The sequence below is a fragment of the Dunckerocampus dactyliophorus genome, chromosome 3 (assembly GCF_027744805.1).
Source record: "Dunckerocampus dactyliophorus isolate RoL2022-P2 chromosome 3, RoL_Ddac_1.1, whole genome shotgun sequence".
NCBI classification, from domain to species: domain Eukaryota; kingdom Metazoa; phylum Chordata; class Actinopteri; order Syngnathiformes; family Syngnathidae; genus Dunckerocampus; species Dunckerocampus dactyliophorus.
This window is the reverse complement of record NC_072821.1, coordinates 34668426-34693166: the sequence shown is the minus strand read 5'-3', so window position 1 is coordinate 34693166 and position 24741 is coordinate 34668426. Positions and strand designations below refer to the sequence as shown.

At 42.9% G+C, this 24741-nt stretch overlaps 1 protein-coding gene across 3 annotated transcripts in view; it reads right to left on the bottom strand.

Annotated features, from left to right (window-relative positions):
- map2k5 (mitogen-activated protein kinase kinase 5) overlaps positions 1-24741 on the bottom strand; it is an 88021-nt gene that overhangs the window by 781 nt on the left and 62499 nt on the right. For 2 of the 3 annotated variants that reach the window (XM_054770190.1, XM_054770191.1), the window contains exon 22: positions 8748-9714. The exons of the other annotated variant lie outside the window; for it this stretch is intronic. In XM_054770190.1, coding sequence (XP_054626165.1) covers positions 9586-9714 — 129 coding nt within the window. In that variant the 3' untranslated portion in view covers positions 8748-9585. Of the gene's footprint in view, positions 1-8747; positions 9715-24741 lie in introns of those variants that run through there. 3 annotated transcript variants of the gene reach the window in all.

Sequence of the window (24741 nt, the reverse complement as noted above, 5' to 3'; positions counted from 1 at the left end):
TAGCTAGCTTCCATTCAGTCGCCAGCGCGAAAACACAAAATACACAGCTCACTCGGCCTCCAATGTCCAAAAAATGTATTGTGTATATGAATTCTGTGTGTGTCGCTCTCTCCTTATATCGCGCTTTTTCTAAAATGAATTAATAAATGAGCACTGTTTTGTGGTTCGATACGGCCGATTGTTAGCTAAACAAATGCATATTTAAACAAATTGTACTTATTCGTGGCCTAAATGAAACATTTTCAAACATTGAAATGGCTAAATGATCTACCTAAAATAGATACATTTGTACTAAAATACAAATTCAAGGCAGAAGAAGCATTCTAATTGTGAATGTAGTATTCTACATTGGCCACTAGGTGTCGGTGTTTGGGGAGACAGGCACTACACTCGTCACTCAGGTTCCCTAGGGAACACATATACTGTGACACTGCTCCAGCAGGAGTTTTATTTACATCTCACATGCCTTCTTTATTCTTATTATGTCTGCTATATTGAGTAATACAAGTGTAAAAGCCGCAAGGAAGTAGATTGTCCAGAAAAAAAACAAGGAACTGCTAACATGTGAGTCTATGTTGTCTTATTTATGTTTAATTTGTCTTATTTACTTTGATTATATCTACTATATTGGCTAATAAAAATGTAAAAGGTGACTATAGGGGTGTTATTTCATGTCTTGAGGGCTCTATTAAGGTTAAAAGCCGTATTTAGAAGATAGTAAACAGGTTTTCTATGCCATAACTAAAAAAGTATTCCATTTATTAATATTGAATCCTACTTCACGTTTGCGTGGATTCTCTGATTAGCGTGCAAAATGGCGGCGTTTCAGGGGGGGGTTTTTTGAGCTACGGTCTTAAACTTTTGATTAGTTGATGAACAGCCTATTTCACTTTAATGCTTGTTTGCAATAAATTGCCTACTCAAAAATTGTTTTGCCATTTCTTCTTTTTGCACTTTGAAACTTAGAACCTCCTTAACATCCAACAGTTTAATTATTTATTTTTTTAAGTCAATCTACTCCGTTGTGACATTTGTAGTTTAACCACATCTTCCCAGGTTAATGAGCACATGAATAAGTAGTAACAAGGCTGTCTTTAAGTAAAAGGTTGACTCAGATTAATTAGAAAATGCAAATGAAAAAAGGTGAATTCCAGCTTGCAAGGTGCTCAGAAGGTGTGGGCGGCAGCCAAATGTCAGCCATGCATGAACACAGGACACCTTCACCTAAAAGATGTTTGATGCTTCATGTGATAAGAAAGGCTTTCATTTTGAGGTTAACGATGAATGAACAGTAAAACATGATCTGACCCAAAAAAGAGAAATCAACATTCAACATTAAGAAACAAATGGTTTTGTTAGAAGAGGCTCATATCAGGATCCCAGTAGGGCACTAAAGCAGGTTTCTTTCAATAAAATACTACATCAAATAGAAATTGTGTATAGGATAAATCTGGGGTCGAGCATTGGCTACAGCCCCCACCACTGCTGACAGCTGCATAGACACAACCCCCTTCAAGCGGTTACGTGCTAATGGTAAAGAAGAATTGGACATTGGATATAAATGAATATGAATCTGGCATAACAGTGTTTTTTTTCACAGAATAGCTGTCCGTGAGGAACAGTGGTCGTGAGGTAGGTCTTAAGCTCCCCAAAAAAACAAAATTCTTCCCATTCCTGCCTTAGCATGCCTAAGATACACAATTCTTTCAGCCGAAAAAACTATTTCTGGCTGCCATTTTCAAGAAAAAGCAACAAACGGTGGCTGGTTACAACTGGCTTAGCATCAAGTTGTCATACATGGACTTCTTAAAGTTGCCATGGAAGAAATTCCAAAGATTTTGTGAAAACCCAGACCTGACTGTGACGTGTGAATTTACGCAAAGTAGGATTCCTTATTTATAAACAGAATTTTTTCATGGTTAGAGCGTAGAAAACCTGTTCATGACCTTCTCAATACGCCTTTTAACATCATTAGAGCCCTGTAGACATACAATAACACCCCTATGGTCACCTTTACACTCCTATTACCTAGTATAGTACACATAATAGTAGAAAATAAGACATATAAGGCATAAATAAGACATAATATACATATATATTTTAAACTTACGGTTTCTGCACAGTACTTCCTGCTGTGGCTATTGTCTCATCAACGTAACATACTGTCACCTAGTGGCCAGTGTAGAAAACTACACACAGTATAATCACATCTTTGAATGCGTCTTCTGAATGCCTTATATTTGCATTTTACGTCATTGACCCATTTTTATGCTTTTATAATAATAATAATAGGCCCTTATTCAACCAAGAAACAGTGATGATTTATTAATATACCTTTGAAAAACTGTGACAGAGTGAAGCCCCGAAATTCTAAGCGCCAAGTGGCGAGGGACGACTATTCAACATTTGAAACATACGCAGTGCTTCAGTCTGAAAAGTTGCAAATGTGGAATAGGTCCCAGAAATATATTTCATAATGATCAGAATTTAATTGGTTTGTATTCTACGTGGGCCGCACGGTGGTCTAGTGGTTAGCACGTTAGCCAACACAGTAACAGCTTGGAGATCGGGAAGACCTGGGTTCGATTCTCCCCTGGGCATTTCTGTGTGGAGTTTGCATGTTCTCCCCGTGTGCGCTCCGGGTACTCCGGCTTCCTCCCACATTCCAAAAACATGTTAGGTTAAGTGGCGACTCTAAATTGTCCATAGGTATGAATGTGAGTGTGAATGGTTGTTTGTCTATATGTGCCCTGTGATTGGCTGGCGACCAGTCCAGGGTGTACCCCGCCTGTCGCCCGAAGTCAGCTGGGATAGGCTCCAGCATGCCCCCGCGACCCTAATGAGGAAGAAGCGGTATAGAAAATGGATGGATGGATAACGTATTCTACGTGTATAATTTAAGAACAAAATAACAAAACGTTTCCCAATAAGTTTACAAGCACATAATACTTTCAATACATTTGATTTTTATTTCAGTATGTATGTCTCAACAAATACTGGAGGAAAAAGCCACCACGAACCATCACTAATACGTCTTGTGTTCCATTACCGAAAAACCAAAATGTAGCAACGTATCAGATTCGAAATGATGAGAGGTAATTGTTGATTTGTGTCGCAGAATGCGGAGTCCACTAGATTTTCATCAATATATAGTCTCTATAAACTGAATCGACAGCTTTATCAGACTGCTATTACATTCACTATCATGTTTAGGGATCGATACAACGCCAACAACTGCTACAGCCTCGCTGTGTTCCCCTTTTTCCGTTTGTCAAGTGAGAAGACGAGCGCATGTTATTTTAATGGATCCTGTTAAATGAAGCAGCAATCGTAGACTGAGCAGTTGAACTTTTTAGTTTGCTACAATTGGAAAATAAACCAATGACGTTCGGAGACATCATTTCAACTTTTCCCTTCATGCGGACGTGAGACAGGAAAATAAACCTTGCAATCACACGTCATGACACGAACCTTCCACAACGGGCATGTCCACTTAAACGCAGAAGGAATTTATGATGACAGTTATACTCAACAATAATATAAATACTTTTTGCTCCCATTTTTCTCACTCAAAGATGTAAATCGAGGGGTGCACGATAATTATCGGGACAGATTATGTTAAAAATTGTTCCGATAACCAATAATTAAAAAAAAAAACTGTACTGTGCAGGTGAGCAAATCAAGCACTCCTTTTTTCTCCTGCCTGTGACGTTAACAGCCTGTCGTAACTTCCCCTGCGCTCACTTGTAAACAAACATTCACTTTCCGAGGAAGACATTTTGCGTGCTGGTTGTACCAAATGCTCCATGATGAGGGGGAAAAAAACCCATCAAGCACACAAAAAACCTTATCAGCCACCTGAAACGCCAGCACCGCGGCATTTTGAAAAGTGCAAAAGGTTTGCCGGAGACCCCCGTGGCGCACACCGGCAGCTCGGAGCGTGTGCCAGAATACAGTACACCTTGCTGGGAAATGCCAGGTGTTTTCCTCCGCTCTATATACTGGTTCTCCTGATAGTAGCGATGTGGTCGTAGTAATTTGAAATTGGATTAGGACAAACCAACAGGTACAGTTGGTCTAATCCAAATTTGTCGCAATCCTTTTTACCTCCAGGTGTGCAACATTAGATCTAAAAAAGTTCTTGGTATCATACCAGTCTTGAGAAGCAGGAAGTTTGAAAATGAAGCTATCGTGCATCTTCATGTAAAACAGGTTGTTTTTTTGTATTCGTGAACATCCAAAACCTAGAATTCAAGATGCTGGTTAAACAGCATGATGATTGTACAGGTGTGCCGTAGGCTAGTACAATAAAAGGCCACACCAAAATATACAGTTGAACTGTACTGAGCGGTGGGTCTGAAAACCAATCAGAATCTGGTGTGACCACCATTTGCATCCCAAACATGCCCAGTGGGTGACATGTCCTATGTTGCGGATGGAGTGGCCCATGGTGGCGGCGGGGTTACGTTATGTTAACAACAACAAACACAGGTGTATTTTATTCATTGATCGATACCCCCGGACCCGCAAATACAGTTAAACTGCACATTTTTCAGTGGCCTTTTATAGTGGCCAGCCTAGGGCACACCTGTGCAATAAAATCATGCTGTCTAATCAGCATCTTGATATGCCACTGTGAGGTGTTCACTAACATAGATTTAGACGGATTTGTGAACATTTGTGAGCGAGAACGACAGCCTTTTGTGTACGTAGAAAAAGTTTCAAATGGGAGGAAAAAAACAACAAAGCGCTGCATTTATATTTTTGTTAAGTGTATAATATAATAATGATAATAAAATACTATAATTGTGATACATGACAACCAAAAGACAAGGTGCTTTTATCTTGTCCTCGTGGCAGTCGAGGCAAACTAATTGCAAAACATATTCCAGCAGAAGCATACAAAGACATTGTCAAGTGTAATATGTTTGCTCTGCTAAAGGAAAATCCATATGAGTGTTCCTTGGAGGGAAGTGCACAGCATTAATGTCCTCCATCAACAGTATGTATGATTGCATTCCACGGCAGCTTTATTTCTAGATAGGTGACAGCGCATCACAGAACACAGCTGTTATTTAGGCCCTGTCCACAACAGAACGCTACCGGGTTTGTTTCTTTGTTGTTGTTTTTTTTTACTGATGTGTCATATGTCCTGTGTAAGATGACAATGTCCACTCAATCTGAGTTATGATGTTGTTAGTGTAACAATTTATAGCACGACTCCCTGTTTGTGCTGAATGGCGGACGTCCATGTCCAACTTTGGGTTCGTAATAAGTTGCAAAAGTATTGCGTTGCCTCCCAAAAGTTATTGGCTTACGATGCAGAAGTTATTGCGCTATCTTGCAAACGTTTCTGTGTTATCTCGCAAACGTTATTGCGTTATCTCACAAAAGTTTTATGAGGTCTCGCAAAAGTGATTGCGAAATCTCGCAAAAGTTATGAAATCTTGCAAATGTGATTTGGAAATCTCGCAAAAGTTATTACATTATCGCACAAAAGTTATTGCATGATCTCACAAAAGTTTTATGAGGTCTCGCAAAAATGATTGCGAAATCTCAGAAAAGTGATTGTGAAATCTCACAAAAGTTACTGCATTATCTCACAAACGTTTTGTGAGGTCTCCCATCAAAATTAGTTTCCTAGGGGGTTCTGCAGTAAATAGTCACACCCACACAGGAACGTTTTCAGGTCAGATTGCTGGGTGAAAAGGATGCAATAGATAAAGCACACCGACATGTGGCGATGTAAACAGACATGCAGACACAACCACGTGACACACAAACTATAGAAGAGGAAAGAACACATGCGCATCGAGTTCGTTGTCTTCCGCTTGCCCGGCTTGTCCACACTTATGATGAAGTGGAATTGCTTCCGAGAGTCACTTTGTATGTATGTATGTATGTATGTACTTTATTTATCCCACAGCGGGGAAATTTACTTGTTACAGCAGCAAGACAAGTAAAGAGAACAGTGTAAAGAAAGCATAGTGTCTACAACATGGTTCAGGTGGTGCAGGTGTTGTAGAGCCTGACAGCGGTCGATATGAAGGACCTGCGGAACCTCTCCTTCTTACACCGTGGGTGTAACAGTCTGCTGCTGAAGGAGCTGCTCAGGGAACCCTCAGTGTCATGTAGCGGGTGAGAGGTGTTGTCCATGATGGATGTCAGCTTAGCCAACATCCTTCTCTCCCCCACTTCCTCCACAGAGTCCAGAGGACCGTCCAGGACAGAGCTCGCTCTCCTGATCAGCCTATTGATTCTGCTCCTGTCCCTGTCCGTGCTGCCCCCTCTCCAGCAGCCCACAGCATAGAAGATGGCTGAGGCCACCACAGAGTCATAAAAGGTCCGTAAAAGAGTCCTGCACACACCAAAGGACCTCAGTCTCCTCAGCAGGTGGAGGCGACTCTGGCCCTTCTTGTAGAGGGCGTGGGTGTTGACGGACCAGTCCAGCTTGTTGTTAAGGTGAACACCCAGGAATTTGTAGCTGTCTACCAACTCTATGTCCGCTCCCTGGATGTTCACCGGTGTAAAGTGAGATGTTTTCCTCTGGAAGTTAATGATCATCTCCTTTGTCTTGCTGGTGTTGAGCTGCAGCTGGTTAAGCTCACTCCAGCTGACAAAGTCCCTGATGACCATCCTGTATTCCAGATCATTCCCCTCTGAAACACAACCAACGATGGCTGTGTCGTCGGAGAACTTCTGGATGTGACACTGTGTGGAGTTGTGTGTGAAGTCCGAGGTGTAGAGGGTGAAGAGGAAAGGGGAGAGCACCGTACCCTGAGGGGCACCTGTGCTGCAGAGTACCATGTCAGACACACAGTTACGGAGCCTCACATACTGTGGTCTGTTGGTGAGGTAGTCTATAACCCATGCAGTCAGGTGTTGGTCTACTCCCACACTCTCCATCTTCACTCTGAGTAGTGCCGGCTGGATGGTGTTGAAGGCACTGGAGAAGTCAAAAAACATGACCCTCACTTGGAGTATAGGACAAAAAAAATATCAGGAGAAGGTGGACTGGGGTGAGTCATGCCAGTGGAAATATTTAGATATCATGTTGGCGTTTCTGCAGCGCTCACTTCTGGTCACGTGATGGCGACGGGGTCATGGTTTTCAGAAAGCAGTGGTTTGCTTATCCACATGGCAACGACACGGCAGCGTTGCCAGATTTTCCCACTCTGGAAGCTGTTTAATAAAATAGTAGTGCTTCAGAGCACCCAGAGCTCCATGAAAGGCCCCATCCCACACTTTCGCTGCTTCATCCCCCAGTGCTGACAGGCAGGGTCCACGACAAGCGCTTGTGGCTGTGGGGATTGGCTGACTGTCGGCCTGCTCTGGAACACCTCTACCCACCCTTTGCCCCTCCCCTGGTGCTAGTCTTTGAGTTCTTATGCTGTAAAGGGTGCTTATTTGTCCCAATGTTGCTGAGGTTTTTATCTAGTCCCACACTACACTCCCCATAGGAGCATAGTTTGGAGTTGCTTTCCCCCCCCTCTCCTTTCCTCTTGTTCTCCTTTCCTCTTCCCCTTTATCGCCCAGTCGTCCTGTCCTGTCCTGTTCTGTCTACCCCCCCGTCATATTGTATAGTATGTTGTATATGTATGGACGAGTGAGTGCACAATTTTGCTTGTACCTCTGTATAAGTGACAAGTAAAGGCCATTCTCTCGCTCTCTGGAACAATAAAATTCTTTGCCGTTTCCATCTGAAAAGGTTCCCGTGTGGACATTCCCTCAAATGTGACAATTGCTGCTTTACGGGAAAGGAATGTCGCAGCAAAAATAAAAGGTAAAAACTGGACCCTGTTAATATGTTGTCATGGTATTTTATGTCAAAGCAAGTCTTAGCACATTTAAAGAATGCCATTTAGGAAAACCTGCGCTGTGCATTCTGAACTAAAGTCGAGGTCACAACCCGACGTATGATTTTTTTTTTGGCCGTGCAATTTTTGGTGTTCCCCAAATCGTTGCGTTTTTTTTTGTTTGTTCGTGGAGAACATAATTGTGGTGACCATGTAGGAGTAAGATCTCTACACACATGGAGGACGTAGGAAATATCTGAACGTGCGTTGGTTGCACTAATTTCGTACGTGGTGTGCACGTGTGGCGCACAACACACATACAAAGTCCGCAGGTGCGACATGACATAAAAAAATTGACATTTTGCCCAAACCTGACACCATTAAAACATACGAAAGACACATGTTGGCCGTACGGATAACGCACAAAGACCTACTAATTGCTTTTAAAAAGGGAAGGAGGAGCCCGTATGACCAGTTGTGACCTAGGCTTAAGACAAAAGTCCCTGAAAATGGGTTGGTTGACCAAAACAAAACATATGCAAGTTTTTATTGAGCTGCTGATTGTCAAATGTAAAATGCTATTTTAAAAAGCTATTTTATCATTTTTTTGGCAAGCGCCTTTCTTTTTCATTAGGTTTGCACAATAAATTCTTGTCTGCTGTGTTAATTGTCATTTTATGTGCATGGGCAATATCCCATACCGGGAAGAGTAACTTTTTAATTTTGTCAGGCTAATATTAAAAATAATATTGTAAATGGATATACAGGGAGTCCTCTGTTTACGAACGAGTTCCGTTCCCATGACTGTGATGCAAGTCTATTTTGTTTTAGCGTAAATTGGACTTTATACTAAAATTGTGCCAAAATGAACGCCTAAGTCACTCACACTGTACACACAACACATGAAGGACATAAAATATAATCATAAACAGATTCAACAGTAGAACGAAATGAAAGAGTAATAAAAAAGGGAGAATAACTCCTCACTTTTATCCCTGTGGTTGTCTTGCACATTGGAAGGAGAGACAAACCTGTTGGGAGGAAGAAATCCCAATAATGGGACCACTACATTGCGTATTTATCACTGTCCATTTTACAGGAGCAGATCCTTTCACATGTTAAAGATGCCATCTTTATCGATGTTGATGGTAGCAGCATTTGAGGGTCTTGGACTTCCACTTTCTTAACATTTTATCATGTCTCATTTCACTTTCCTTTTATTTGGTACACAGAAGAGTCTGCCTCATGCTTGGCTGACATAATGAGGGGAAAAATGTGAACAAAAAAAAAATAACAAGGACAGTTGTCCTTCCGACGACGTGCACGTAACAGGAAGATTTGCAGAGTCTTTAGCCGTGAAATCTTGCTACTTCAGAAACAAGCTAGGGTCGCTGAAGCAGTACACGATACCGCTGGCAAGATGGGTAAACGCATGATAGCTCGTCATAGCTAAACACTTGAACAGTCCCTTGATGGCTTGCCGGAGGCTTTTCTGAGACAAGACCACAAAGAGTGTCAGCGTATTGCCATCTTAAATGCTGATGTCATTGATCACTTTTCACCTTTGCTGCAGAAGAAGATCGGCACTGGAGGGTTCTCCGTTCCAAATTCAAAGCTTAGGAAGCAATCTAAAAGGACGTGAGCGCTTGTCACTGCACAAAAGTGATGCACAATGTCTCAAACATGTTGTGAGTTCCATCTGTGTTTGTTCAGTCGTTTTCAGATTGCGTGTGGAGATACAGTACGTGACCTTGAAGCCTTCCAGTGTTCAAGGTCTTGGCTGAAAATATTATGGTCCATCATGGCGTAAGTTACGACCTTCAGCTTGCTGCGCTCGTCTCTCTTCCAAACAGCGACAAACCCACATGGACACAACCTCTGCATTTCCGTCGTTGTAATGCACGATGAAGGAATGATCCTAAAAAGGAGACAGCAAAATGGTTAAGCAAAAGTACTTTCAGGAAGCTTTTATTGCTTTTGCGTTCAAATACAGAAAAGATTCAGGTCCTGTTCTAAGAAGTGAGTCAAATATTTGCTAAAAATTTTAGGAACAGCTGAAAAATTGCAAGAATGTACATTTTGCACTGTGTGATCTTAAGGAGGTTCTAATTAGAGCTTCAAAAGAAATGGGAGTGAAAAAATTGAGTAAGCAGTTTATTGCAAACAAGCATTCGAGTGAAATAGGCTGATGAAAAGTGTAAGACCATAGCTCCAAAAAACCCTGAACCCCCATAACAGAAATAAAATGTTGAAAAAAGAGTGAGTAATGAGTAGCTGCGTCAAAATGGGTTTGGGCATGCTTGATGCTAGTGTTTCCAGGAGGCTAGTGGGAATGTTGAGCTTCCCTTGCCATCCATCCCCAAATGTTCTCCACTGGATTTACATCAGGGGAACACACAGGATGCTCCAAAAGAATGAGCTATCCCTCTGGAAGAAATCATTTGTCTGGCAGGCATTGTGAAGTCCCGTTGAAAAAGCCAGTCGTTACCACACAGACGAGCGCCTTCGGTCATGAGGGATGCCCCCTGCAACACCTCCACATAGCCAGCCGCCGTTTGACGCTCCTGCACAACCTGAAGCTCCATTGTTCCATTGGACAGCCAATGGGGCCCTTCGGCTCAGGGCAGGTGACATTTTTCTGGGGGGTTTACCACTTGACCTTTTTGCTCCATAACCATCAGGATGTTTGAAGAAGTTTGAAATGACTGTCTTACTGCGTCCAACCTCAGCAGCAATGGCGTGCTCAAGACGCTTTGCTTATGCAGCTCCACAATCCCACTGTGTTCAAAGAGAGAAAGCTTTTTTGCCTTTGCCAGCAAGAGATGAAGACAGTGTGAATACCTGACACAAAATTTTATTCAATGCACATTTTTGGCTAGATTTTGCCCTTTAAAGGCTGTGCTCCTAAAGCTTTGACAAGCTGATGAACAGCCTGTTTCACTTTAATGCTTCTTTGCAATAAGTTGCTTCTTCAAATTTTGTTTTTGTCTCACCCCCCATTTCTTCTTTTTGCATTTTGAAGCTGTACTTTGAACCGCCTTAAGATCCAACAGTGCAAAATGTACATTGTTGCATTTTTCAACTGGTCTTAAGATTTTGATTAGGAGTGTACAGTCATGGAAAAAAATATGGAATTGTACTGCCAAAAAAATAACTCTTGTGAGCTATTTTTGTTGTCATTGTTATATTCGTCCAAACAAAGGTACCTTTAGTTGCATCAGGCATTAAAATAAACAAGAAACTGAAGAAACAAGGGTGGTCCAATCATTTTTTCCATGACTGTAGTTAAGAAAAAGAGTCCTCAGCTACTAAGTCAAATGATGTTGACAGTCTCTTGTGGAATATTTCTATATAGAACACTTGGAGTACTTTTAATATCTCCTTCTTGAATAACGCATCAATGGTTCAATGAACAGAAGGAGCTATAAAAATTGCACACTTTATTTTCTTTCTGATATATAGTTTCACGCCCAATGTGCAGTATCTTTTATGTTCAATTTTACCATTAACAGCTTGAAAGTGCAAATAAGAAGAAGAAAAAATCATAAAGAACCAGAAATAAATCACAGTGGAAAATGATTAAATGGTCTTAAATATTTAAGTCCAACAGATTACACTTTATAGTCATTATGTCGTGTCAGGCCATTTGGAAGAAATGTGTTTATTGGCTTTATTGATCTGCTTGACAGGCTGTAAACGAGTTTAGTAACACAACATCTTTTGAAAGTAAGTTGTCTTCACATCCTGTGCATCACCAATTTCACAAATGGCGACTGCGCTGTGTCGTCGGTACCCTGTCTTGTTTAATAGTGACAGCCTTCAAGCAGGCTGACCCAGTCAAACACAGATGTTACATGCAAGGGCTCAATGACAACAGTCACTCGCCTCATCTGGGAGCCTATACGGTCTCCAGTGGGGTGTGTGTGTGTGTGTCAGAGGTCAAAAGGTGAGAGGGGAGGAGGTTGTAAATGAGACACTGAATCAAAGCTGACCATGAAGCCATCTGGTTGTCCAATTAGTAAAACAACACAGTGGCTGGCCAGTTTAAATGAACCTGTCAACAACAATTCCTAAAAAAGTCCAACACTATCTACACTGTGCACAGACCACTGACGAAAGGCTGCGAGAAACACAAACATTTTCCAAAAATGAGCTGGCAAAGGCTTTTTCCACACATTGAAAAAGCCCCACAGTAAAACGTCAGTTTTGGTCATTAAATCTGTTCCAAAAGGTCAGGCAAAAAACACATTTTCTCTTGTTTGTCAAAGATGTTTCACCTTGTGTCCAAAAGGCTTCTTCACTTCTAAAATGTTGGTGTTTACATCCGGAAGTGGGAATGGAGCCAGAGCTGTGGCATCCATATCCATGCTACCTCTTTCCACCAGAGACCCCCGCGGACTTTGGATGAAGGTGCATTCGTACAAACTCTGCTTCGCCTAACTTCTCGCTCACCTTCTGATAGATTTTCGCTGCCGTCTATGAAAGACATGTTCCCGTCTTTCACCACACTAACAAGGTGAGGGGCTTTGCGTGCCGCCATGTTTACTGGTAGTTCCTGCCAAAGACACAAGATTCCTTTCAAATATATCCTGATAGGCGTATACATAACCCAATATTCAGGTTAGAAAAGGAGTAACCCAGGGGTAATATTCAGGTTTTAAAAAAAAAACAAAAAATGAGCATATCCCGGTTTTTCAAAAGGGTTATTGGTGTTTATATGGTCGTGCGCAACCGGGTTATTGCTAATACTCCGGTTATGATAGGGTTATTTGACTGCATGTAAACGTACTAACGGTCTCTACTCACCCATCATCCAACTATGTTTCAGTCAACTATTAACCCTTACATGAGGTATTCTATATTTATTATTATGTATTATATACTTTTATTTTTGTTATACTGCCTTATCATTTTCCTATGTATTTAAAATTGGCAAAGAACATTTGAAATATAGGAAGTGAACAATTGTATTGTAACTGATGTGAAATGGATGGGGGGGTTAGGATTAAATAAACTTTGCTTCTTCCTGGGAATTGTATTAGGTGATGTATTCCAATGTAACATGTATGCATGTTCAAATTAAAATGAAACCATTACCAAATGTTAGGTGTGGAGTTCCTTGTGGGTGTGTCCCCTGCAGACGGTGTTATTGTGGTCCGGCTTGGCTGTTGAACGACCGTCGTGCATATCAACAGGTTGACTGCCTGCCGACTAGCCAAGTAACTCGTTAGTGGCCACTAACATAAATTTTCAGAATTGAAAAAGCCTTTTGGTGAAACGTCGTCAACAAAAAGAAGAGTCGAGTCGCTTCTACAACATGTTTAATATTGACAGAACCACGCTATCCACTGTGCTTTAACCTGAGACTAACCTGAGAGGGACTGAGGAGCCTCATCAATTGCAAGTGTCCTTCTAATGGCCAACTGGGCTTAACACAGCCTGAGGTTAATTACTCTCATATCAGTGCAAATTGTGTGTGCTTGACACAAGGTGGAGCGGACACTGTCCAAATGTGCTGAATGCCCAGCTCATCTATCATTCCCCTCTTGCACAGCAGAGAGGGTGTGATGATAAAGGAGTCCTCAGTCCTAAGTGATAGTCTTTTTTAAGCACAGCTCTCCTTCACTGGTCTAGAAATTAACCCTGCCAGGTCACCAATGTCTGCTGGAATTTACCGGGGATGAAGGTGCCTGACTTAACGGCGCACACACAAGATGCAGTAAGATGAGCATGTTGTTAGTTGTTGTCAAAGGGAGGGTCTATTATGTGTGATTGCTTTCCCTTCTTCTTCCACTTAGAATAAAGACGGTTGTCTACAACAACAATCGTTTGGCTGTGCGTGACAGCTCGTCAAAGTGATTTCCAAATATACAATGGTGTGAAAAGTGTTTGCCCCCTTCCTTTCTAGTTGATTTCTAGTTTTTTTTGCATGTTTGTCACACTTCAATGTTGCAGATCATCAAACACATTTAAATATCAGTCAATGACAACACAACTGAACATAAAATGCAGTTTTTAAATGAAACTTTTTATTATTGAGGGAGAAAAAAACCCAAACCTACAAGGTACTGAGTGAAAAAGTGATTATATAATTATCGTGCACCAAATTGCCTGCACAGTTCGTATAAATTTCATTATTGCAACCCGTGAACGAAGCAATGTCTGCACTATTTTGTGTTTTTTGAAATTTTGAAAAAAAAAAAAAAAGACCAGTATCCTTGAACATACAGTATTGTGTTCAAACACGATGTTCCACCCAATTGTTCTTTATTAATTTCATTAATTAATGTTAAAATAATGACAGCGGATATTGGAAATCAGTCACACATACTGACAACAAATGCAAATGGCCACAAAGTGATAGAGCTACCGTTCCACTCGAATTATTCAACCCATATTGTAAATTACATTTACTTTCAAAATGTAAAGATTTGCAATAAATGGACGCTTGTAACTATTTTTTAAGCTACTTCAATAATGTCTTGTTGGTTTATTGCAGACTACAACAAGTTTATAAACATTGCAAGTAAATATAATCCAATTACTATGAGGGTAGAATCATTTTCAGTGCAAGTGTCAGCGACAGGGACTCTTAATTTGTTAGATCATGGAAGGTGTTCCTTTTCCCGTAAGAGGTAACATGAGGGAATGACTCTTTTAAATGTCACATTAATCACCACCTGGCGACATCAAAACGGGATAATCACCTGCAAGCATCGTACGGAAATAGAATTGGCCCCAACCCTGGGGGAACGCTTTAATTGTTTAAGGTCTTTAAAAGAGGTATGTTGAATTGAAGATTAATTAATGCTATTTTAATAATGCTGTGATTAATATGCTCGAGAGAAATGACAAGGACTTGGAGGCAAGTTTAACAAAAGGCATCAAAAAGACAGCAAAACAAAGTGATTGGTGACATGTTATACAGAATAACCGCAGGGCTTTACACATTTTGATACCAATCACCATTAGCCACCAGAAACTGTTAAGCACTGGTTACTGCATGTACAGTGGAACATCAGTTAGTATCCGCCTCGGCTAGCGTGTTTTCGGTTAACGTAAAAAAAATTACGCCACATTTTTGCCTGTTTCGTGCATTCTCCTGTTAGCGTACAAAATGGGGCGCGTCCAGTCATGCTATTAATCAGTGGTGGACTCTCAAAAACACCTCTTTAGAGTTTTCCATGTATAAAACAATTGTAAATGCATATAAATGACGAATGAACGATTGCAGTTGCTGCTAAGGGTGGCCCAACCAGTTATTAGGTTTAGGGGGCAATCACTTTTTCACACAGGGCCATCTAGGTTTGACTGCATTTTGTGTTGTCATTGATTAATTTTTTAATTTGTTTGACAATCTCCGTGAATCACCACCTCACCGTGGTGGAGGGGTTTGTGTGCCCGAGTGATCCTAGGAGCTATGTTGTCTGGGGCTATATGCCCCTGGTAGGGTCTCCCAAGGCAAACAGGTCCTGGGTGACGGACCAGACCAAGAGTGATTCAGAAGACCCCTATGAATAAACACACGAGGAGAGACCGCACCTCGCCCGGAAGTGGGATACCGGGGCCTCACCCTGGAGCCAGGCCTGGGGGAGGGGCTCGCAGGCGAGCGTCTGGTGGTCGGGCTTTCACCCGTGGGACCCGGCCGGGCTCAGCCCGAAGAAGCCACACGGGATCTCCCCCCCGTAGACCCACCACCTGCGGGGGCAAGCATAAGGGTCCGGTGCATTGCGTTTTGGGTGGCGGTCGAGGGCGGGCACCTAGGCGACCTGGTCTTCGGCGGCCAAATCTGGTTCTTGGGACATGGAACGTCACTTCTCTGGCGGGGAAGGAGCCCGAACTTGTGAGAGAGGTTGAGACATTCCGACTAGATATAGTCGGACTCACCTCGACCCACAGTTTGGGTTCTGGATCCAAACTCCTCGAGAGGGGTTGGACCTTGTTCTACTCTGGAGTTGCTGCAGGGGAGAGGCGGCGAGCTGGTGTGGGCTTATTAATAGCCCCCCGGCTCGGTGCCTCTGTGTTGGAGTCATCCCCGGTAAACGAGAGGGTCATTTCCCTACGCCTTCGGGTTGGGGAAAGGGTCCTGACTGTCGTTTGTGCGTACGCGCCAAACGGCAGTTCAGAGTACCCAGCCTTCCTGGAGTTCATCAGAGGGGTGCTGGAGAGCACCCCAACTGGTGACTCTGTCGTTTTGCTGGGAGACTTCAACGCCCATGTGGGCAATGACAGTGTGACCTGGAGGGGCGTGATTGGGAGGAACGGCCTCCCCGATCTGAACCCGTGCGGTGTGATGTTGTTGGACTTCTGTGCGAACCACAGTTTGTCCATCACAAACACCATGTTCCAGCATAAGGATGTCCATAAGTGCACATGGCACCAGGACACCCTAGGCCGCAGGTCTATGATCGACTTTGTAGTCGTATCATCAGACCTGCGTCCGCATGTTTTGGACACACGGGTAAAGAGAGGGGCTGAGCTGTCAACTGATCACCACCTGGTGATGAGTTGGATTAGATGGCGGGGGAGGATGCCGGACAGACCCGGGAGACCCAAACGTGTAGTGAGGGTGTGCTGGGAACGTTTGGCAGAGTCTCCTGTTCGTCGAGTCTTCAGCTCTCACCTCCGGCAGAGCTTCTCCTGCATCCCGGGGGAGGACGAGGATATCGAGTCCGAATGGGCTCTATTCCGTGCCTCCATTGCTGAGGCAGCCGATCGGAGCTGCGGCCGCAAGGTGGTCGGTGCCAGTCGTGGCGGCAAGCCCCGAACCCGATGGTGGACACCAGAGGTCAGGGCTGCCGTCAAGCTGAAGAAGGAGTCCTATCGAGCATGGATGGCTTGTGGGACTCCTGAAGCAGCTGACGGGTACCGGCAGGCCAAGCGGCACGCGGCTTCAGCGGTGATCGAGGCAAAAACTCGGGTGTGGGAGGAGTTCGGTGAGGCCATGGAACACGACTTTCGGTCGGCCTCGAAGAGGTTCTGGCAAACCGTCCGGCGCCTCAGAAAGGGGAAGCAGTGCCCGGTCCACACTGTTTACAGTGGGGACGGGAGCCTGCTGACCTCGACTGAGGATATAGTTGGGCGGTGGAAGGAATACTTTTAGGCCCTTCTCAATCCCACTGACATACCTTCCCTAGAGGAAGCAGAGACTGAGGATACGAACGCGGACAGTTCCATCACCGTGGCTGAGGTATCTGGGGTAGTCAAAATGCTCCCCAGTGGCAAAGCTCCGGGGGTGGACGAGTTTCGCCCTGAATTCCTCAAGGCTTTGGATGTTGCGGGACTGTCTTGGCTGACACGTCTCTTCAACATTGCGTGGAAGTCGGGAACAGTACCTCTGGATTGGCAGACTGGGGTGGTGGTCCCCCTTTTCAAGAAGGGTGACCGGAGGGTGTGTTCCAACTATAGGGGGATCACACTCCTCAGCCTCCCTGGGAAAGTCTATTCCAGGGTGCTGGAGAGAAGGGTACGACCGTTAATCGAACCTCGGCTACAGGAGGTGCAATGTGGTTTTCGTCCTGGTCGCGGAACACTGGACCAGCTCTACACCCTTGCAAGGGTCCTGGAGGGTACCTGGGAGTTTGCCCAACCGGTCTACATGTGCTTTGTGGACCTGGAAAAGGCATTCGACCGTGTCCCTCGCGGTGTCCTGTGGGGGGTGCTCCGGGAGTATGGGATTGGTGGCGCGCTACTACGTGCCATTCAGTCCTTGTACAACCGGAGCAGGAGCCTGGTTCGCATTGCCAGTAGTAAGTCAAGCCTGTTTCCGGTGAACGTTGGCCTCCGCCAAGGCTGCCCTTTGTCACCGATTCTGTTCATAATTTTCATGGACAGAATTTCTAGGCGCAGCCAAGGTGTCGAGGGAGTCCAGTTCGGGGACACTAGGATCTCATCTCTGCTATTTGCAGACGATGTGGTCCTGATGGCCTCATCGAGCTGTGACCTGCAGCGTTTACTGGGACGGTTTGCATCTGAGTGTGAAGCTTCTGGGATGAGACTCAGCACCTCCAAATCCGAGGCCATGGTTCTCAGTCGGAAAAGGGTGGATTGCTCCCTCCGGGTTGGGAATGAGGTCCTGCCCCAGGTGGAGGAGTTCAAGTATCTCGGGGTCTTGTTCACGAGTGAGGGAAGGTTGGAGCGTGAGGTCGATAGGCGGATCGGCGCAGCGTCTGCAGTAATGCGGTCGCTGTACCGGACCGTCGTGGTGAAGAGAGAGTTGAGCCGGAAGGCAAAGCTCTCAATTTACCGATCGATCTATGTTCCCACCCTCACCTATGGTCATGAGCTTTGGGTCATGACCGAAAGAACGAGATCGCGGATACAAGCAGCTGAAATGAGTTTTCTTCGTAGGGTAGCGGGACTCACCCTAAGAGACAGGGTGAGGAGCTCGGTTATCCGAGAGGAGCTCAGAGTAGAGCCGCTGCTCCTTCACATCGAGAGGAGCCAGCTGAGGTGGCTCGGGCATCTAGTCCGGATGCCTCCCGGACGCCTCCCTGGTGAGGTGTTTTGGGCATGCCCAGCCGGGAGAAGGCCCCGGGGAAGACCTAGGACACGCTGGAGGGATTATGTCTCACAGCTGGCCTGGGAACGCCTCAGTGTCCTTCCCGGTGGAGCTGGAGGAGGTGGTCGGGGACCGGGAAGTCTGGGCTTCCCTACTGAGACTGCTGCCCCCGCGACCCGGACCCGGATAAGCGGAGGAAAATGGAATGGAATGGAATGACAATCTGAAACATTTAAGTGTGACAAACATGCAAAAAATATAAGAATTTGGGAATGGGGCAAACACTTGTTCACACCACTGTAGCTAAATACACCTCCACTGCCACTTTCAGATCAATCACTAATACGAGCTGAAATGAAAAAAAAAATGGCTCGTTTCTCAAAATGATGGAGACAAGTGGACAAGAACTTAAAACTTGACTAAGTCTCCAAATGCACTGCATCAGTGCCATATTGCAGTACACTGGCACACTGCAGTACGCTAGCATGTGTGAATAGGACTTTTGTCAGCAAAAGCCCATGGGTGAAACGTGAAAGCATTTTGGAGTAAGGTGCTGACAGCAAAGTTTCGGGTAGACAGAAGAGATCTGACAGTACACATGAGGAGCATATACTGTACTGTATGAGGTGCAATGATAGGCTGACCTTGTGAGGCAGCAGGATTCAAGTGACGTCATGTAATCTGACAAGCTTCCAACGTTTGTTTATGCTGCTGCGTGGTCATCCACCATCCCTTCCGACAGTGTCATGGCTCTTTCTAAGATCTGCATTGGTGGTGAGCTCTTATTGACACTCCATAACGATTTATGTTGTTAGCTTTCTTCACTGCTGGTGAACAATGTTGGCGAAAGAGAGATGGAGAGTGTTGTTGGGGCTCGAACTAATCCAGGTCTTACAGCAGCCCCTGTAATTGCAAATGTTGATCTGAAATTGGAGGAAAAGGCGTTTGTGAATGGGAGCTTTACACCCTCTAAACAAGACGCATAAACACAGGAAATGATGTACAAAAAGCTGACCAATCAGATTGTTGCTGTGATGCGATGTAAGTTTTGTTTGGAGGAACGTCACGCCACGCTGGGGAGTTTGGATGGGGAGGAGTCAGCCACGTCGCCTTGACACAGAAGCATAAACGCATAAAGCAGCCTATAAACGCATAAACCAGTCCAGTTATCCGTTGTAAATATGGTTTTTAACATTATTACAGCACTCAAGACATGAAATAACACTCCTAGGTCACCTTTACATTTGCATTACCCAATATAGTAAATATAATCACAGAAAATAAAACATAGACATAAATAAGATAACATAAGACTCATCACAATTAGAATGCTTCTTCTGCTTTGTATTTGCATTTTAGTTCCGCTTACAAGAGAGAGCTTGTGTGTCAATGTTCACTGCATGTGTTCTCTGCTTGTTAATAAAGTGAACCGTTATTGCGAAATCTTACTTATGTCTATGGCTGACTTCCTATTTTTATCTACTATATTGGGTAATACAAGTGTAAAAGTGGTTATAGGGGTGTTACTTCATGTCTAGAGGGCTCTAATAACGTTAAAAAACGTATTTAGGAAGTCATATACAGGTTTTCTATGCTCTAATTACAAAAATATTCCATTTATTAATATTGAATCCTAATTCGCAGAAATTCATTTATCACAGTCGGGTCTAAAACCAATTCACCGCAATAAGCTGCAATAAACGAGGTACCACTGTACCTCACCAAAGTGAGTACACTCCTCACATTTCCGCAAATAGTTGATGTGGTCTTTTCACGGGACAAAAAAAACAGTTCAGAAGCACAAGTGAACTCCATGCTCAAGAGGTAAGTGCTGGAAAATAATGACTGTGTGTTGAATTATTCTTTTCAGGGGACAGTAACTTTAATAATAATATGAGGGGTGTACACATTTCACTCTGCTGGTAAAAGTAAATGTTAGGAATGTCAAAAGATCTCTCAAGATCAAAACGTGGCACTCACGTCTCGTGAGCACGAGGCCTGGTACAGTTATAAATAAATTAATTAATCACACCACAAATGAAAATGAACTGGAATATTTTGCCAGCCTCAATATATTGCCATGTGTATGCAAGTTTGTTTTCCTCATTTGTTGCCTCCAAACACGCAGGAAGAGAGTTCACACTGTGCATTGGTTTCGGCACCTTGGTGCATTTGTTCCATAGAACGACAGCATGAACGTGAGCCATTTTGTCAGTCATACAGTCTTTTTGTCTCGGTGGGTGGAGGTGGGGTCACTGGCATACATACACAGTGCAGAAGATTGTAACATAGTAGAAATGAAATTAGTAGATTGCAATATATTAACATATGTTTCTTATATTTTTCCATTGTACTTTTATTAAAAGTAATGTTAAAATGCCGTCTCTTCTCGTCAACCCAATCTCGTGTACGGTCTCGTCTCGTGAATCGAGTGGTGTAGTTGCGCTTGCGCACGCCCTCCACCTGTTGCATCTTTCAGTTGTTACACAGGGACGATAACGCCATCCTTTTCCAGAACTGAGTTCCACATTTAAACGTTTCCATTTTTACTCAAAAAAACACAGCTGTCGGGTAAACGGCAAGCCAAAACAACGTGTTTATGCATTTCTGGTTAAACAGCCTCGGGGCAAATTAAGGGAAGGTTGGCGGGTGTAAGAAGCAGTTACTGTGTATATGTAATATACTGCACAGCAAGACGGATTATGTGTTTTTGTCGGGAGACGGGCAGACATGGAAGGGATTCCTTTGTGAAAATCACAGGGGCTCATCTGGTGTCTCTCGGGTTGAAGGGGGGCACCAAAATTGTCTACGTGCAAGCCTATGAATAGAGAAGAAGAATTGGGAGGGGGTTGCATTGACAAGGGTGCTAAAAGGCTGCGTGAAGGCTGCTGGCTAGGGAATGAGGTATGATCAGGAGGGAGATGGGGGAGGAGGGGAGGGACAGTTGACATGTCAATCAAGTCACAATCAAATAATGTAACTTTGTTCACCCTAATACGTTTTTTTTCCTGGCCTTTATAGACAAAAACAAGCACACCGACAACAAAACTGCACTGCTATCTAATCTAACAAATGCTCAAAAAAGGCAGAATGACAAAGAGGGCAGTGTGCTTACTGGCAAAAGCAAGAAACTTCACCTACAGCACAGGTGATCATCAACTCCCAGCAGCTAAGCTCCTGGAGGCTGGCCAATGGAAAGTTTCATCAGCTGGGCAGTGTCATTAACTTATGACAACAGGATAGGGTGTCCACAATAAAAAATGCATTAGTATACGGGGAGAAAAACACACTCACTTTCCTCTCAGATGGCTCATCACACCATCATAACAAAAGCTCAGACTTCCACAAATTGATAGAAGAAAGTTCCTTTATGAACACAAGACAAATGAAGAAAACAAAATGAAGACATTTGGAGTGGCCTAGTCAAAGTCCTGACCGGAATCCTATTGAGATGCTGTGGCATGACCTTAAAAAGACATTTCATGCTCGAAAACCCTCCAATGTGGCTGAATGACAACAATTCTGCAAAGATGAGTGGGCCAAAATTCCTTTGCAGCGCTGTAAGAGACTCATTGCAAACGCTTGATTGCAGTTGTTGTAGGTTTAGGGGGCAATCACTTTTTCACACAGGGACATTTTCTTCTCCCTAATAATAAAAACTTTCATTTAAAAACCTCATTTTGGGTTCAGTTGTGTTGTCATTGACATTTAAGTGTGACAAACATGCAAAAAAAATTAATGAGGAAGGGGGCGAACACTTTTTCACACCACTGTATGCACTGTAATGCTTTTTTTAAGTGGACGCTGATTTAAGACACATTTGGGTTGACTAATTTGCAGGAGTTTTTAATCTCCCTCAAAAAACAAAAATAAGTTCCGCAGTAAGTTATACAGTGGAGCCTCAGTTAGCGTATTTTTCAGTTAATGTTGAAAATTTACACCAAAATATTGCCTCGGTTACTATACATTTCCTGTAATTTCCGGTGTATTCATCGCTACTTTTTTCTCATGCTTTGAACCCCGATCCTGACAGCGTCAAGCAGTGTCACCAACGGGTTTCAAATGGCTGGACTACTGCATGATGAAGAGGACAGATAGCACAAGCTCAATGGCAAAGTGACAAAGTGCGTGATGAAGGAATCTGTTGTTGTTGCTTAATTTATTGGTATATATGTTTATGTGTTTATGTTTCTTATGTTCTTATTCTTTCATTTGTTTTATTTCTTTTCTTGGGAGAATGAACAGAATAAGATTTTCATTGCATGGTATAACTGCTGTTTTACTATGCACATGACAATGAAACTCTCTTGTATCTTGTATTATGTTAAAGTCCGACACTGAAGAAGACGACTCTAGTGGTTTTAGTGTGCAGGAGGAAGATGAAGACAGCAATGAATGATTTTTCTAGTAGGCTACTGTTTAACAAGCACATTCACTATTGGAGAAAAGCATTTATTTTATTAAAAGTTAACGAAATCTTTCTGTGTAAGATCTTTCTTTGTACTAAATATCCCATGTTACAAGGTGGACACCTGCGGCTTATAGACAGGTGCGCATGGTGTTTGCACAAATGTTTTTTCTCTTTAAATGTCTATATGTGCCCTGCAATTGGCTGACGACCAGCCCAGGGTGTACCCAGCCTCTCGCCCAAAGTCAGCTGGGGTAGACTCCAGCATAGTCTGGACAAGTTGCATAGAAAATGAATGAATGCATTTATTAAATGTATATTTATGATACTGTTATATGATTTCACTTTATAATATATGATATAGTATTTATTAATTTTCTGTGTCGCTTTTGCCCTCACTAGGGTCACGAGAGTAAGCTTGAACCTATCCCTATTATATATTATTAGTATAATAATAATTATTGTGTACTGGATAAAAGAAAAGAAATTAAAACTGATCAATGATGGAGAGAAAAGTATCATTCGTCATGCTGAATCAGTCACAAAACAAGAAGAAAGTAGTATTGCTAAAGAAAAGACCTTGAGACATACAGTACATGTCCAATCAGAGTCAGACTATGGTTTCCATTTAGCCTTCCATGGTGTGAGACTGTAAACTTGCTAACAGTTCCACATTTACACCCTTCAATGCTCTGTCCCCACAACACAAAACATCACCCCATACCTCTCTGAGGACCTAACTGTTGCTGTCCTTGGCCTTAAAACGGACAGCAAAATGTCTCGACTGTTAAAAGAGGCTTTGTGCAAATGAGTTCCTTGTGTGAAAACCACCAGCCACAGTCGGGATGTATATGGTGTACACAACCGTGAAATCGAGGCTTCAGCGTTGTGTTGTGATATGATAAATAAATACATTCAATTAGATATACAGGTATACCAATTTAGAAATAAAATGTTTTACATCTTTTTTTAAAGCGCTCATGACACCAAAACACGTTAATGTTATTATTTCCATGGTGAAAAATGACATTGAAAGGCATATTTCCAATGTTACATGTCTGCTCGAATGTTGACTTTTGTAAAGGTTTCGTCACAAAAACAGTCTCTTACCGAATTTGGAGCAGAATGCGGAAGTGACATCACACCCGGGACACCCCCTCCATTTAAAATTTTTTTTTCATTTTGTGGTGGAGCATTTTTGGTTGAATTTCCGTTGTTGTTAGATCTATTTTTGGATATTATGAACCATGCTGCGTGTTCCCCTGAACTAAATCCAATAGAGAACATTTGGGGATGGATGGGAAGGGAAGTTTACAAAAATGCACATCATTTCCACACTGTGGATGCCCTCCGTGAAGCCATCTTCACCACCTGGAGCAACATTCCCACTAGCCTCCTGGAAACCCTGGCATTATGCATGCCCAATCCCATTTTTCGGCTGATGAACAAGAATGGCACAGCTACTCATTACTCACTCCTTTTTTCAACATTTTATTTCTATTTTAGGGGGGTATAGGGTTGTTTGAGCTATGGTCTCAAACTTTTTGATCAGCTGAACAACCTATTTCAAGTTTTCTGTCTCATTAACATTTCATCTTTTTGCACACTGAAGCTCTACTTAGAACCTCCTTAAGAGCCAACAGTGCAAAATGTATATTCGTGCAATTTTTCAACTGTTCTTAACATTTTGATCCGGAGTGTGCATGCATATGAATAAATATTACCATGAATGCCCAATAGGTTTTATATATTATTGTCTTATAAAATACTGATGGTCTTTTGTGTTGCCAAAGAGTGAGTAATAGGGGAAAAAAAACTTCCAAAATTCCTTCACCTTCACTTACAATGACCTTTGGCAAGTTTGGTTATTATTAAAACTCCAACTTATTTATAAAATGTCTCATTAAATATTATGTTACATGGTGCATAATGCAAAAAGCCATCCAGCCAGACACTATTAAATTTGCTTTTGTCTGTTGCTGAGATTTCACCTTAAACGACACAACTTAAAACATGTCAAAGTAGAATTAATTAAC